This window comes from Corythoichthys intestinalis, chromosome 9 (assembly GCF_030265065.1).
Source record: "Corythoichthys intestinalis isolate RoL2023-P3 chromosome 9, ASM3026506v1, whole genome shotgun sequence".
Taxonomy (NCBI): domain Eukaryota; kingdom Metazoa; phylum Chordata; class Actinopteri; order Syngnathiformes; family Syngnathidae; genus Corythoichthys; species Corythoichthys intestinalis.
The window spans coordinates 56344110-56358686 of record NC_080403.1 but is presented as its reverse complement, the minus strand read 5'-3'; the positions used below and the strand labels follow the sequence as shown (position 1 = coordinate 56358686).

Here is a 14577-nt window from a genome sequence, read left to right as displayed (position 1 = left end):
AAAGGTTTTAGGGCATTTCACGTTATTTTTCTGTTGATTTTGGGGGCAGCTAGGGGTCATTTCCTGTTGATTTGGGGGATTTTGCAGGTCATTCGCTGTTGATTTTGGGGCATTTACGGGTCACTTCCTGTTGGTTTGGGGGAACTTGCAGGTCATTTAGTGTTGATTTTGGTTTACTGAAAAGGTTTTGGGCTTTTCACGTTATTTTTCTGTTGATTTTTGGGGTCGTTAGGGGTCATTTCCTGTTGATTTTAGGTCACTTCCTGTTCATTTTGGGGCATTTGCATGTCATTTCCTGTTGATTTTGCTTTACTGAAAAGGTTTTGTGGCATTTCACGTCACTTCCTGTTGATTTTAGGTTACGTCCTGCTGATTTTGGGGCATTTACAGGTCACTTTGGGTTCCTGAAAGGTTTTAAAGCATTTCAGGTCATTTCCTGCTGATTTTCAGTCACTTTCCTTTTCCTTTCGGGGCATTTGCAGGACACCTCTTGTTGATTTTGGGGATTTATAGGTCACTTCCAGTTTTTCAGAAGTGACGCCCCAAATAATTAGGAAGTGACGTATAATCATCAGGAAGACACCTGTAAAATACCCTAAAATGAACAGGAAGTCACCTGTAAATGCTCACAAAATACTACCCAAAACTATATCACCATTCAACCAATATGCTATTTTCATTAGGGTATAAAATTCAAATCATAAGTTCATATACATGACGCAACAAGGAATACATTTATCCGTTTGCTGAGTTGATGCTTTGTATTCTCGCCTCACAAGACCGCATGGGACAAACTCTGCGATTCCTCGGGTCATCGAGCTTAAATTAGACCCGGGAGAGGATCCTCGAGGAAAAGACTGTTAAGGTGAGAACATCTATCAGGCATCACAAGGTCAAAGACCACAACGGCGCTAAACAGATTGGTCTTTGTGTCTATTTACGGTCGGCTGTACGCGCTGACTTAGCACTTTGGCGAGAGTGACTTGGCACTTTGAGATGACGGCACGGAAGAGTTGGCGCGGAAGAGAGAAGAGGATTAAACGGGAAGAGATTGACACGCGTCAGGAAAAACCTACTGTTGTCGTGTCGCCGACACTAAATTGCTGACATTTACAAGAGCGCCTTCATGCTCAGAGGCACTCGCATTAAGATTTTAATTTGGGGCAGATGTGTGGAGGGCACCCTGGAGGTGAGCTTACTGGGGTATGGCCGAGGGCGGGGAAATGTCACATTAACGTTATTGCCATCTCCTAAAATTGGGGGCCGTCACGTTGTAAAAACAAGAGCATTTCGAAGTGAAAACCCATGAAAATGATGTCAGTCTGAATGTATGTTGTTTGAGTCTTAGGGCATGTTTACACCACAAGCTAAAAAAAAAAAAACATCTTTTTTTGGTTTAGCATAGAGATGACAACATTGTCAAAAGGATAGTTTCTTGCGATGAGCTGCAAAAACGGAAAAGGATGTGAAATGCATATCTGGTCAGCATTTGGCTGCAGATAGATACTGAAACAGTCCTTCTCAAATAGGGCACGTAGGAGTTTTTTTTTTTTTACATATGGCAAAATGGCTTTTGGTGTATGGCATTTTTTGACATATGGCAAAACGGCTTTTGGCGTATGGCAGTTTTTATTTATTTATTTTATTTTATTTTATTTTATTTTTTACAAATGGCAGATGTTTTTGGATATGGCAAAATGGCTTTTCGCATCTGGCAGTTTGTTTTTTTTACATATGGCAAAATGGCTTTTGGTATATGGCATTTTTTGACATATGGCAAAACGGCTTTTGGCATATGGCAGTTTTTTTTTTTTTTTTTTTTTTTTACAAATGGCAGATGTTTTTGGATATGGCAAAATGGCTTTTCAAATCTGGCAGTCTTTGTTTTTTTTTTACATATGGCAAAATGGCTTTTGGTACATGGCATTTTTTTACATACGGCAAAACCGCTTTTGGCATATGGCAGTTTTTTGGCATATGACAGGCTTTTTTTACATATGGCAAAATGGCTCTTGGCACATGGCAATTTTACATATCAGGTTTTTTTTTTTTTTTTTTTACATATGGCAAAATGGCTTTTGGCATATAGCTGTTTTTTTACATAAGACAGTTGTTTTTGCATATGGCAAAATGGCTTTTGGCATATGGCAGTTTTTTTTTCTTACATATGGCAGGTGTTTTTTTTTTGCATATGGCAAAATGTCTTTTGGCATATGGTAGTTTTTTTTTTACATATGGCAAAATGGCTTTTGGCATATGGCAGTTTTTTAGCAGATGGCAGATGTTTTGACATATGGTAACACGGCTTGTGGCATTTGGCAGCATTTTTACATATGGCAGTTGTTTTTGCATGTGGCAAAATGGCTTATGCCATACGGCAGGTTTTTTTTACATATAGCAAAATAGCTTTTGGCACAAGGCAGCTTTTTTTTTTTTTTTTTTTTAAATATATGGCAGTTTTTTTAGCATTTGGCAGTTGTTTTGACATTTGGCAAAACGGCTTTTGGCATACGGCAGTTTTTTTTAGCATATGGCAGTTGTTTTTGCATATGGCACAATGGCTTTTGGCATATGGCAATTCTTATGGCATGTTTGTTTTTTGTTTTTTACACATGGCAAAAATTCTTTTGGTACATGGCAGTTTTTTTAACTTATGGCAACATTGGCTTTTGGAATATGGCAGCTGTTTTTTTTTTTACATATGGCAAAATGGCTTCGGCATTTGGCAGTTTTTTTTACAGTAGCATACAGCAGTTTTTGGGCATATGGCAGTCTTTTTTTAAATATAGCAGCTGCTTTTGCATATGGCAATTTGGCATATGGCAGTTTTTTGGCATATGGTAGTTTTTTAACTGATGGCAACATTGGCTTTTGGAATATGGCAGTTGTTTTTTACAAATGGCAGTTTTTTTTTTTTTTGTATATGGCAGGTTTTTTAGCATACGGCAGTTATTCCGACATATGCCAAAAAATGCCATATGCTAAAAGCAATTTTGCCATATGTAAAATAACTGCCATCTGCCAAAAGTCATTTTGCCATATATCAAATACCACTTTTTGTTCTCAGCCCTGCTGCCATATGGATAAAATTGTATATCCTGACATACCTTATGCCATTTTAACAGCATATATCCGCAATGTAGTATTTTTCATTAATCTTATGAAATTAATTGCAATCTTCTCTTACCTTCCAAGTATTCCAGTGTTGTTTTTGGAAGCCCTTTTAATTTTCGTCTTAGTTTTATGGAGGATAATCCTAAAATACTGCTAATGTGAATGCTACGCTAATGCTAAAAGTTACATTTAGTGTGTCTTCATCACTCAGCAAAGACCTTTATAGGCTAAAGCAACATTGCATATTCTCTCTGGCCAAAACCGTGTGTTTCAAAACAAGCAAACCCGGAGAGGAAACCGGTGAATGTGTGGGGGATGGTGAGCGGCACAAGTCACACACAATAAGAACAGGGTTTCTACAGCTATCAGCATTTATTGCCACTTTTAAAATGCTCATGTCCAACTGCCTGTATGCGTGTACTGCATGTGCAAGCAAATGCTTCAAGCAGCTACATTTGAATGTAGGATTGTAGGTCATGTCACTGGTCATTGTTTAGGGAAGCCGGCGCAGACATTCAGGAAATGGATGCCGGCGACTCAGACTGGGTCGGCCCTCGCTCCGACCTCCCTGCCCTGCGCCATGTATGCTCACTCACGCACACTTCATGCAGCCTGAGGGCACGGCAACATGGGACCAATTACAAAAAAACACACCCCTTTCATCGGTGGCCAACTTTCTCAGGTTTAAGCCTGTGAGGTCAAAAGGGGTGGGAACCACTGATTAGCTCACGATACCATACAGAAAAAACAGCTATTTTCATCCTTCTGCTGTGAATTGAAATGAGTTCATCACTAGTAAACGTCCAATCCGTTTGAAGTGGGAGGGTGGCAGTGAATTTTTGTTTGTTGCCACTGCTCTCTCTGCACTTGCTGTTCATTTTTCAGTTATAAAACAATATATCGATTCTTAGCGGGAGTATATCGATGAGTTTTTGGGCTACAAAGATATATCACATTTTCGATACATTGTCACATATGTAAAGGTCAGTGGGAAAGCCGGCAGTACGAAGTACATTCTCCTTCCTCACATGCTTATTTGTCTAACTGATTTCCTGTCAAATATACTTTTGGTGCCACTTAGAGAACACGTAAATACAAACACATGACTGAGAAGGGTAGTCTTTGCCCGCCCACCAGCACTGTAATCACGCTAGCGGTGCTTCATTACGATTTAATAGGTTTAAACTGGTGTGACTCGTTGGGTGTTTTGTCATTATTATATAGAGGAGAGGTGGGTAGAGGAGCCAAAAGCTTTTTGTAGCAGTATTGCGGCAGGGCAGAAGCCCAAGAGTGGTATTTGCCATATGGCAAAATGGATTTTGCCAGGTGGCATTTTTTTGCCACATGTGGAATTTTTTTCCTATGTGGCAAAAAATGGATTTTGCCATGTGGCATTTTTTTTTTAAATGTGGCTAAATGGATTTTGCCATGTAGCATTTTTTTGCCATGTGGTAAAATGGATTTTGCCATGGGGATTTTTTTTCCCAGGTGGCATTTTTTTTTTGCCATGTGGCTTAAAGGATTTTGCCATGTGGACTTTTTTGCCATGTGGCAAAAATGGATTTTGCCATATGACTTTTTTTTTTAAATGTGGCAAAATGGATTTTGCCATGTGGCATAATGGACTTTGCCATGTGGAATCTGTTTTTGCCATGTGGTAAAATTGATTTTCCCTTGTGGATTTTTTTCCAATGGCATTTTTTTTTGCCATGTGGCAAAATGGATTTTGCCATTTGGCAATTTTTTTGCCATGTGGCGAAATGGATTTTGCCATATGGAATTTTTTTCCCATATGGCAACATTTTTTTGGCAAAAAAACATGGCATTTTTTTTTGCAATGTGGCAAAATGGATTTTGCCTTGTAGCTTTTTTTTTTTGCCATGTGGCAAAATGAATTTTGCCATGTGGCTTTTTTTTTCCCCATGTGGCAAAATTTTATTGCCATGTGGCAAAAGATTTTTTTTTTTTTGCCATGTAGCAAAACTGATTTTGCCATGTGGCATTTTCTGCCATGTAACAAAATAGATTTTGACATATGACCTTTTTTTTTGCCATGTGGCAAAATGTACTTTGGTTTGGGGCATTTTTGTGGGGGTCATATGGCTTTTTTTGGGTGTATATGGCAGTTTTGCAGGCCATGCACGTCCATCCCATTGACGGCCATGCACGTCCAAATTTTCCATTCATTTTAAATGGCAAAAAAAATGTGTGGCTGTGATTTTTGACAATATACTTTACATTAGAGTGCATTGACATTCAACTGACACCCAAGTCAGCCTATCCCATTGACGGCTGTGCACATGAGAATTTCCCATTCATTTTAAATGGCAGAAAAAACGTGTGACTGTGATTTTTGGCCATCCAATTACCATTAAAGCGCATTCACATTGAACGGACACCCAAGTCAGGCTATCCCATTGACGGCTATGCACTTCCAAATTTTCCATTCATTTTAAAAGGCAGAAAACCATGTGTGGCTGTGATTTTTGACCATACACTTTACATGGGATGTAAAAGATCCCAACTGGACATGAATGGAATTTAGTGACAACATTTGCCAGATGATGCTTAATTTGTCATAAGCATTCATTAATGCCTGAGACAGTGTCATGTCATACGTATGAGGGTTTTATGGCAGTCTTATTACGCCACTGTCACATAAAGAGTAACTATTAGCCCAACTAAATCGACATATAAGCCGCAATGGACTATAAGCCACAAAATGTAGGAAAAAAGTAGCAGCTTTAAGTCCAAAAATCACGGTAATGAAAATAAATGACAGCTTTGACAAAAGGCTTTCCCTCGCTCTTCATTTCAATCAATAACTTCAGTTGAACGGCAGCCACCAGCTGGCTCTGAAGCTTCACCTTTTTTCTGTGTTATTTTTTTTGTCAACACCACCGCCTTCCCCACTTCCTGTTTCTGTCAGTGTGGGCAAGCACAAAAGACATACACTCAGCTGTAAATGGAAAAGTGACTGCCCTGGGGGAGCGCGGTTCATCTTAAAAGGGTCTGCGACCCCTCCCCTTCATCAAAGTTCAATGAATGAGTTACTCCCAAACTGGGAGGGGGGAGCTCAAGAGAGTCCTTGAACAAAATTTAGATGGAGTGGAGAGAGGTTCTATCATTGAAGGTAGCTTCGCATTTACTGCAAAAGCTAAAATTGACATCGTTTATACACCAAAATGGACAGAATTTACGGAGCGCTACTCGTCCTACACTTTTTGTCCAAATCCCATCATTTACACATTTAAAAATTATGGGTACTGAGGGGTGCCAGGCTCTAATATTTTAGGGGTCAAAACCGTAAGGTTCCGCCAAAATTTGCCAAAACCTTGTCCACTCACTTCCACCGATACAAAATTTCCCATTCATTTCCAATGGCCCTAATGGGCCATTCCATTGGCAGGAAGTGACCTGTGATCAACAGGAAGTGACCTGTGTCAACAGGAAGTGACTCCGAAATGCCCCTAAAATAACAGGAAGTGACCAGATATCAACAAAGAGTGGCCCTAAAATGCCTCCAAATCATCAGGAAGTGACTTGGGCCAACAGGAAGTGAACCAATATAAACAGGAAGTGACCTGGGCCAACCGGAAGTGAACCAATATCAACAGGAAGTGACCTGATAGCAACAGGAAGTGACCCAGAAATGCCCCCAAATCAATAAGAAGTCACCTGAACCAACAGGAAGTGACCCAATATCAACAGGAAGTGACCCTCAAACTGCCCATTAATTAACAGGAAGTGTCCCTGAAATGCCCAAAATCAACAGGAAGTGACCCATTATCAACAGGAAGGTGACCCTGAGATGTCCCCAAATCAACAGGAAGTGACCCCTAAATGTCCCTAAATCAACAGGAAATGAAACGATATTAACAGGAAATAACCGCAAATCAACAGGAACTGAACCGATACCAACAGGAAATGACCCCAAAACGAACCTAAATCAACAGGAAGGGAATCAATATTAATGGAAAGTGAACCGATATCAACAGGAACTTAACTGAAGTGACCCAATATCAATACAAAATGACCCCGAAATTACTCTAAATCAACAGGAAGTGACCTCTGTCAATAGAAAGTCACCCCAAAATACATAAAAATCAATAGGAAGTGAGCCTGAAATGCCCCTAATCAACAGGAAGTGCCCTGTGTCGACAGGAAGTGACCCTAAAATGCCCAAAAATCAATAGGAAGTGACCCTGAAATGCCCTAAAAAACAGGAAGTGACCTTATGTCAAAAGGAAATGGCCCTGAAATGCCCCTTAAACAACAGGAAGTGACTTGTGTCAACAAAAAGTGGCCTCAAAATGCCCCTAAATCAACAGGATATGACCCTAAAATACCCCAAAACAAAATGAAGTGACCTGTGTCAACAGGAAGTGACCCTGAAATGCCCCAAAACAACAGAAAGTGACCCAGAAATGCCGCCAAAACAACAGGAAGTGACTTTTGTCAACAAAAAGTGACCCTGAAATGCACCAAAACAACAGGAAGTGACCTATGTCAACAGGAAGTATACATGAAATGCCCTAAAACAACAGGAAGTGACCTGTGTCAACAGGAAGTGACCCTGAAATGCCCCAAAACAACAGGAAAAGACTTGTGTCAACAAAAAGTGACCTTAAAATGCCCCGAAATCAAAAGGAAGTAACCCTGAAATGTCCCAAAACAACAGGAAGTAGTGACCTGTGTCAACAGGAAGTGACCCTGAAATTCCCCAAAACAACAGGAAAAGACTTGTGTCAACAAAAAGTAACCTCAAAATGCACCGAAATCAAAAGGAAGTGACCCCGAAATGCCCCAAAACAAAAGGGAGTGACCCTAAAATGCCCCCAAAACAACTGGAAGTGACTTTTGTCAACAAAAAGTGACCTCAAAATGCCCTTAAATCAAGAGCAAGTGACCCTTAAATGCCCCCAAAACAACAGGAAGTGACTTGTGTCAACAAAAAGTGACCTCAAAATGCCCTTAAATTAACAGGAAGTGACCCTGAAATGCCCCAAAACAACAGGAAGTGACCTGTGTCAACAGGAAGTGACCATGAAATGCCCCCAAAACACAGGAAGTGACTTTTGTCAACAAAAAGTGACCTTAAATTAACAGGAAGTCACCCTGAAATGCCCCAAAACAACAGGAAGTGGCCTGTGTCAACAGGAAGTGAACCTGAAAGGCCCTAAAACAACAGGAAGTGACCTGTGTCAACAGGAAGTGGCCCTGAAATGCCCCCAAAACAACAGGAAGTGACCTGTATCAATACAAAATGACCCCCAAATGCCCCCAAATTAATAGGAAGTGACCCTGAAATGCCCCCAAAACAACAGGAAGTGACCTGTGTCAACAGGAAGTGACCCTGAAATGCCCCAAAAACAACAGAAAGTGACCCTGGAATGCCCCCAAAACACAGGAAGTGACTTTTGTCAACAAAAAGTGACCTCAAAATGCCCTTAAATTAACAGGAGGTGACCCTGAAAAGCCCCAAAACAACAGGAAGTGGCCTGTGTCAACAGGAAGTGAAGCTGAAAGGCCCTAAAACAACAGGAAGTGACCTTGAAATGCCCCCAAAACAACAGGAAGTGACCTGTATCAATAGAAAATGACCACCAAATTAATAGGAAGTGACCCTGAAATGCCCCCAAACCAACAGGAAGTGGCCCCCGAAATGCCTCAAAATAACAGGAAGTCACCCGACACACCATCACAATTTCTATATAAATTGCATAAACAATGAAATCTATACAAACGGCCATTCTTTCCATGCAAACATAAGCAGAAGCCAAAATTGATTCAGCAATTACATACACATTCATATGAACAGAGCCTATTAAGACGGGCTGCCAATATTTTCCCCTCACGTGAATACAAAAGCTGCTGCGCTGTCCAAGCCTGGAGGTGTTTTTTTTTTTTTTTCAACAAAGGCACTGTATTCCGAGCTGTGGCATTGTGCTTAGGTGGGGGTTTAGCTAACAGTAAACCATAATAGTATGGGAAAATACTGTATACACGTGTATATCCTAATGTGTTTTTACTTCACTCATTATGGACACATGCTGTGAAAGCCAGCATGAAATGCAGAGGTAGTGCATGCGCATCTTATACATACCGTGGCAGTATTTTAAAAAGCAAGCTAATCTTACGGTATCACTCGGTATAAATTGACAATCAATGAAGACCGGAGAGATGCTTCAGACTGATGCCCGGCGGGCACAGACACAATGTGGTCTGCATATCTCCACGGAGAGGCTTACCTCAATGCAACCTTCACGCAGCAGTCACCCTGACTCGCCATTGTCTCGTCCCAGGTCCCACGCGGGTCGTGAAGGAGGATATCGGCTGTTTGGGTTCAGTGCGGTGCCGCGGTGCATAAAGGAGCGGCTCTCTGCGTGTCAGCTCAGCCGTCAAGAGCTTCCCGTGACCGGCTGCTGCCTCTTCCCAACTCCCGTCTGCTTCCCCTGCGCGGTGGCGTTCATCTTCGTCTGAGTCCGCCGCCACATTGCAGACTGGAATCTGTTACGTGATAGTAATGTTATTGTCAGGGAGTCATTGTGGCTGCCTACATGTTGTCTGAAGCACACGTGAGCGCGTCAGTGAACGCAGCAGCGCTGCTGTGAGACCGACCCCGACAGACGCGTTACAATGATGAGAGGCGAGACCGTAAACTGAACTGGAGAATGGTGCCTTCAATGACTGTCGTACTTTTGGCTTCTTGCTAAGATGATCGCCACAGTGATGATTTATGCTGAACCATATTATACAACGATTGTCTACGAATAATGAGCAAAATACATGCTATAATTGTATTATTATATCGATTTATATTGTTTTGGGGAACTAGAAAATGCCATTTCCGGAGCTTTGCAACGGTAAGTAAACATCTGAGACACTTCCTGTTGATTTGAGGGCGTTTCGCGGTCACTTCTTTTTGATATCGAATTACTTCCTGTTGATATCACGTTACTTCCTGTTGATTTGGGGGCATTTAAGGGTGACTTCTTGAGGGTATCCGGTCGCTTCCTGTTGATATCATGTCACTTCATTTTGGGTCACTTCCTGTTGATGAGGGCATTTTCAGGGTCACTATCTCTTGATTGGAGGACATTTCGAGGTCACTTCCTGTTGATATCGAGTTACTTCCTGTTGATATTGGGCCACTTCCTGTTGATCCGAGGGCATTTCGTGGTCACTTCCTGTTGATATCGGGTCACTTCCTGTTGATGTTGAGTTACTTCCTGTTAATATTGGGCCACTTCCTGTTGATCCAAGGGCGTTTCGTGGTCACTTCCTGTTGATATTGGGTCACTTCCTGTTGATGTTGGGCAACTTCCTGTTGATCCGAGGGCATTTCGTGGTCACTTCCTGTTGATATCGAGTTACTTCCTGTTGATGTTGGGCCACTTCCTGTTGATTCGAGGGCGTTTCATGGTCACTTCATGTTAATATCGGGTCATTTCCTGTTGATTGGGAGGCATTACGAGGTCACTTCCTGTTCATTTCCTGTTGATTTGGGGGCATTTTGAGGTCACTTCATGTTGGTATAGAGTTACTTCCTGTTGATATTGGGCCACTTGCTGTTGGTCTGAGGGCTTTTCGTGGTCACTTCCTGTTGAAATCGGTTCACTTCCTGTTGATATTGGGCCACTTCCTGTTGATGTTGGGCCACTTCCTGTTGATTGGGGGGCATTACAAGGTCACTTCCTGTTGATATTGAGTTACATCCTGTTGATGTTGGGCCACTTCCTGTTGATTTGGGGGCATTTCGAGGTTACTTCCTGTTGATCCCTAGTCACTTCCTGTTGATATTGGGCCACTTCCTGTTGATCCGAGGGCGTTTCGTGGTCACTTCCTGTTGATATCGGGTCACTTCGTGTTGATTTACGAGGTCACTCCCTGTTGATATTGAGTTACTTCCTGTTGATGTTGGGCCACTTCCTGTTGATCCGAGGGCGTTTCGTGGTCACTTCCTGTTAATATCGGGTCACTTCCTGTTGGTATCTGGTCACTTCCTGTCGATTTGTGGTAACTTCCTGTTGGTATCTGGTCACTTACTGCTGATTTGCAGTTACTTCCTATTGATATTGGGTTACTTCCCGTTGATTGGAGGGCATTTTGTGGTCACTTCCTTTTGAGGGTGACAACATTTGATATCCATGATCCAAAGGGTTTTTTTATTACTTTCATTATTCATTATCATTTCATACATTATTTTTTAAATTTTGTCTAAATAATTACATTGACAAAATATGAATAAAATCAGAAATACAGGCTGGTTTTGGCCCCCAAAACACTCTAAAGTTGATGTTTTTTTTCCCTCACAGTCAAGAATGGCAACTATAGAATTAAACGAGTGCCCTATAAAGTGTTAATGATATAACATCTATTGCGTCTCAAAATTCAAAAGCATTCCATCACCTGTCACAACATTGAAAATTACAGAATGTTCCTGAAAGCAACATGATTACATTTGACGGACAAGTGTTACGACCAATTGCTGTAGCGTTCCCGCGGCTCGTGGTCTTCACAGCCCCGCCCGGCAGCTCACACCCACTGCGTGAAGCCACGCCCACACTATAAAAGCACTCTGGCTGGCGGGCGGCGGTGACATCAGAAAAAGCAGCTCAACTACAACAAACACGCCACACCGCCACCTTGACGCTTCAAATCCCCTGAGGTGAAAAGGCCACACTCAGGCAGATAATGTGTTTTTTGCTTGTTATGCTTTTATGGAATATGAAGGCTTTTAGCCTATGTGGGAAGTTCTACTCAGCTAGCTTACTTCCTTCTGCTGAGTCAAATCTTCAGAAGAGGAAGTCCTTTCTCTTAGTTTTTTTTAGCAATTCTCTTGCACAGTTGTCATCTTCAAAACGTTTAAGAGTACACACTTTAATCATATATTGATATTCATGTTATAAAACAGCCTAACAGTAAATATAAGCTAAGCCTGCTTGCTTGAGGAGCTTATCATTTGGTACATGTTGTACAGTGGAGCTACACAAGCGACATTCTCCGCAAGCTAGCTGTATTGGATTCCGCACACGATTAACATCCAGTCATGAGGATAAAACTCCAATCCCAAACAGCAGTAGCAATGATTCTTTAGCGTCGGGGACAAAGCATGACAGAAGTCTTATTTAAATCAAAACTACCGTATTTTCCACACTATAAGGCGTACCTAAAAGCCTTCAATTTCCTCAGAAGTGTGCCTTATGGAGTGATCACTCAACTTTGGGTGCTCAGTGCATCGCAGATTTAAAAAAAAAAAAAAAAAAAAAGATTAAATTGATGACAGGTAGTCCCCGGGTTACGGTTCCTAGGCTGGTGATATAACCCGAATTTCTGCGTGAGTCGCAGTTAACCCTTTAAGTACCTCTAAATACAAAATTACTGTCCAAAAACATGTATTATACGTCATATTTTAACGCGAGCCCGCCATCCGAACTCATAAAAACGGATCGGGACTTGCAAGAGGAGTCGGCGCCGCGGTAGAAGAAACAGCGGCAGGAGCAGCATGAGAACAAGGAAGTGGGAAGTCCGAAAAAAGCGCATTGTCAACCAGAGGTTGGGGCGGACGTCATGATTCTCCCGAGCTGAAAAGGGCCCTTCTCGGGCGGACACATGAGAAACGGAGATGACATCGGGTGGCCCGTCCATCCAACCACCCACCTACCCTATACATCCATCCAACCAACCACCCACCCGTCAATCCATCCACCCACCCCTTAATCCAGGGTCAGGTCGCGGGTGCAGCAGCTTTAGCACGGAAGCCCGGACTTCCCTCTCCCCAGCCACTTCAATAAGCTCCTCCAGCGGGATGCCAAGGTGTTCCCAGGCCAGCCAAGAGACGACATAGTCTCTCCAGCATGTCCTGGGTCGTGGTGGGACATGCCCGGAACACCTCTTCAGGGAGGCGTCCAGGAGGCATCCGAACCAGATGCCCGAGCGACCTCAACTGGCTCTTCTCAACGCGAAGGAGTAGCGGCTCGACACCGAGTCCCTCGTGGATGATTGGGCTTCCCACCCTCCATGTTCCAAGAGTTGGGTTTAGGGTCCTGGGGGTCAGACCGCCAAGGCCCCTGCCTTTGGCTCCCGCCAAACTCCCCACGCACCCGACCCCTTTGGCCCCTCCCACAGGTGGTGAGCCCACGTTTCTTTTTCGGGCTGTATCCGGCCAGGCTCCATAGGTACAGGCCCGACCGCCAGATTCTCGCCTTCGAGCCCCACCTCCAGGTCTGGGTCCAGAGTGGCACCCCAGTAATCGGCGTCCGGGCAAGGGAAAACTACAGCCATTCATTTGTTTCATCACTAGGGGTCTTGTGAGCCATGCTTAGTCAGGCCCCATACCTAGGACCTGTTTGCCATAGGTGACCCTGGCAGGGGCACAAAGCCCCAGACAACATAGCTCCTAGGATCATGGGGACACGCATTCATTTCTAATGGCATGCCATTGACAGCCATGTAGGTCCAAATTTCCCATTCAATTTCAACGACAAGAACACATAGGTCCTTGTAATTTTTTACCATTTGCCATGACAGCCCCTTGACATTAAACTGGCGCCCAAGAAGGTGAATGCCATTCACGGCCATATACGTCCAAAGTTCCCATTCATTTTCAATGGCAGAAAAACGTGTGTGGTTGTGACTTTTTACCAAAAATTTACTATTTCAGCCCATTGACATTCAACTGGTGCCAAAGTAAGTCGATGCCATTGACAGCCATGCAACACGACGTGTCCCCGAAATGTCCCCAAATTTTTTTGTACTATGTTTTGATACATTTTTAAAAGATTTATGTCTAAATTTTGCAGGGGGCTTGGAACGGATAAGGACATTTACATGGAAAACACGTCTTTATTTACGGAATTTTCAAGTTACAAAACTACTTCCAGAACTAATTATTGTTGTAAGTAGGGGTACTCATATATAGTCATTTTTGGGCGGGGCTTCTAGGTATACTTTTGCTTAGGCCACTAAGTTACCTAAGCATGGTACACACCAACAAACAGTTTGTGTACAGTAAATGTTCTGTGAACTTTGCAACCATGTAAGACACATTACATAAGGCTGTTTCTCTGATCATTCATTCGACTCGGGGCATGTTTGCAAATGTAACAAATCCTTACTGTGTACGCCACCTCCTCAAAAAAAATACATAACTACAGACTCCTTAACGCACTTGAGTTTTGTAAATGCCTTAGTAGGTTTGCTAATCCTTATTTCCAAGGAGTGCTAAATATTGTCAAATATACACACTGTAGAAAGGCAAACACTCCTGTTGCCTTCAGGCTCTGTCGGTATTCTTTACTGTTTGGCATTTATGTCCTCCAGCTATGGACAAAAAGCCAACAACATTAACAAAGGCCACTTTTTATGCAGACCTAAAACCTTTAGAGGGTGGATATTCTTTTTATCCATGTATTTTTCCCCAATAGCTCAATAAATGGTACGGTAATGTCAAATAACAGT

The 14577-nt window shown here is 42.5% G+C and overlaps 1 protein-coding gene across 5 annotated transcripts in view; it reads right to left on the bottom strand.

Moving 5' to 3' along the window:
* kif21b (kinesin family member 21B) overlaps window positions 1-9767 on the bottom strand; it is a 159756-nt gene extending 149989 nt beyond the window's left edge. For all 5 annotated transcript variants that reach the window (XM_057845038.1, XM_057845041.1, XM_057845040.1 and 2 more), the window contains exon 1: window positions 9366-9767. In XM_057845038.1, the coding sequence (XP_057701021.1) occupies window positions 9366-9406 (41 nt within the window). In that variant the 5' untranslated portion in view covers window positions 9407-9767. The remainder of the gene's footprint in view (window positions 1-9365) is intronic.
* Between the last annotated feature and the right edge of the window lie 4810 nt (window positions 9768-14577).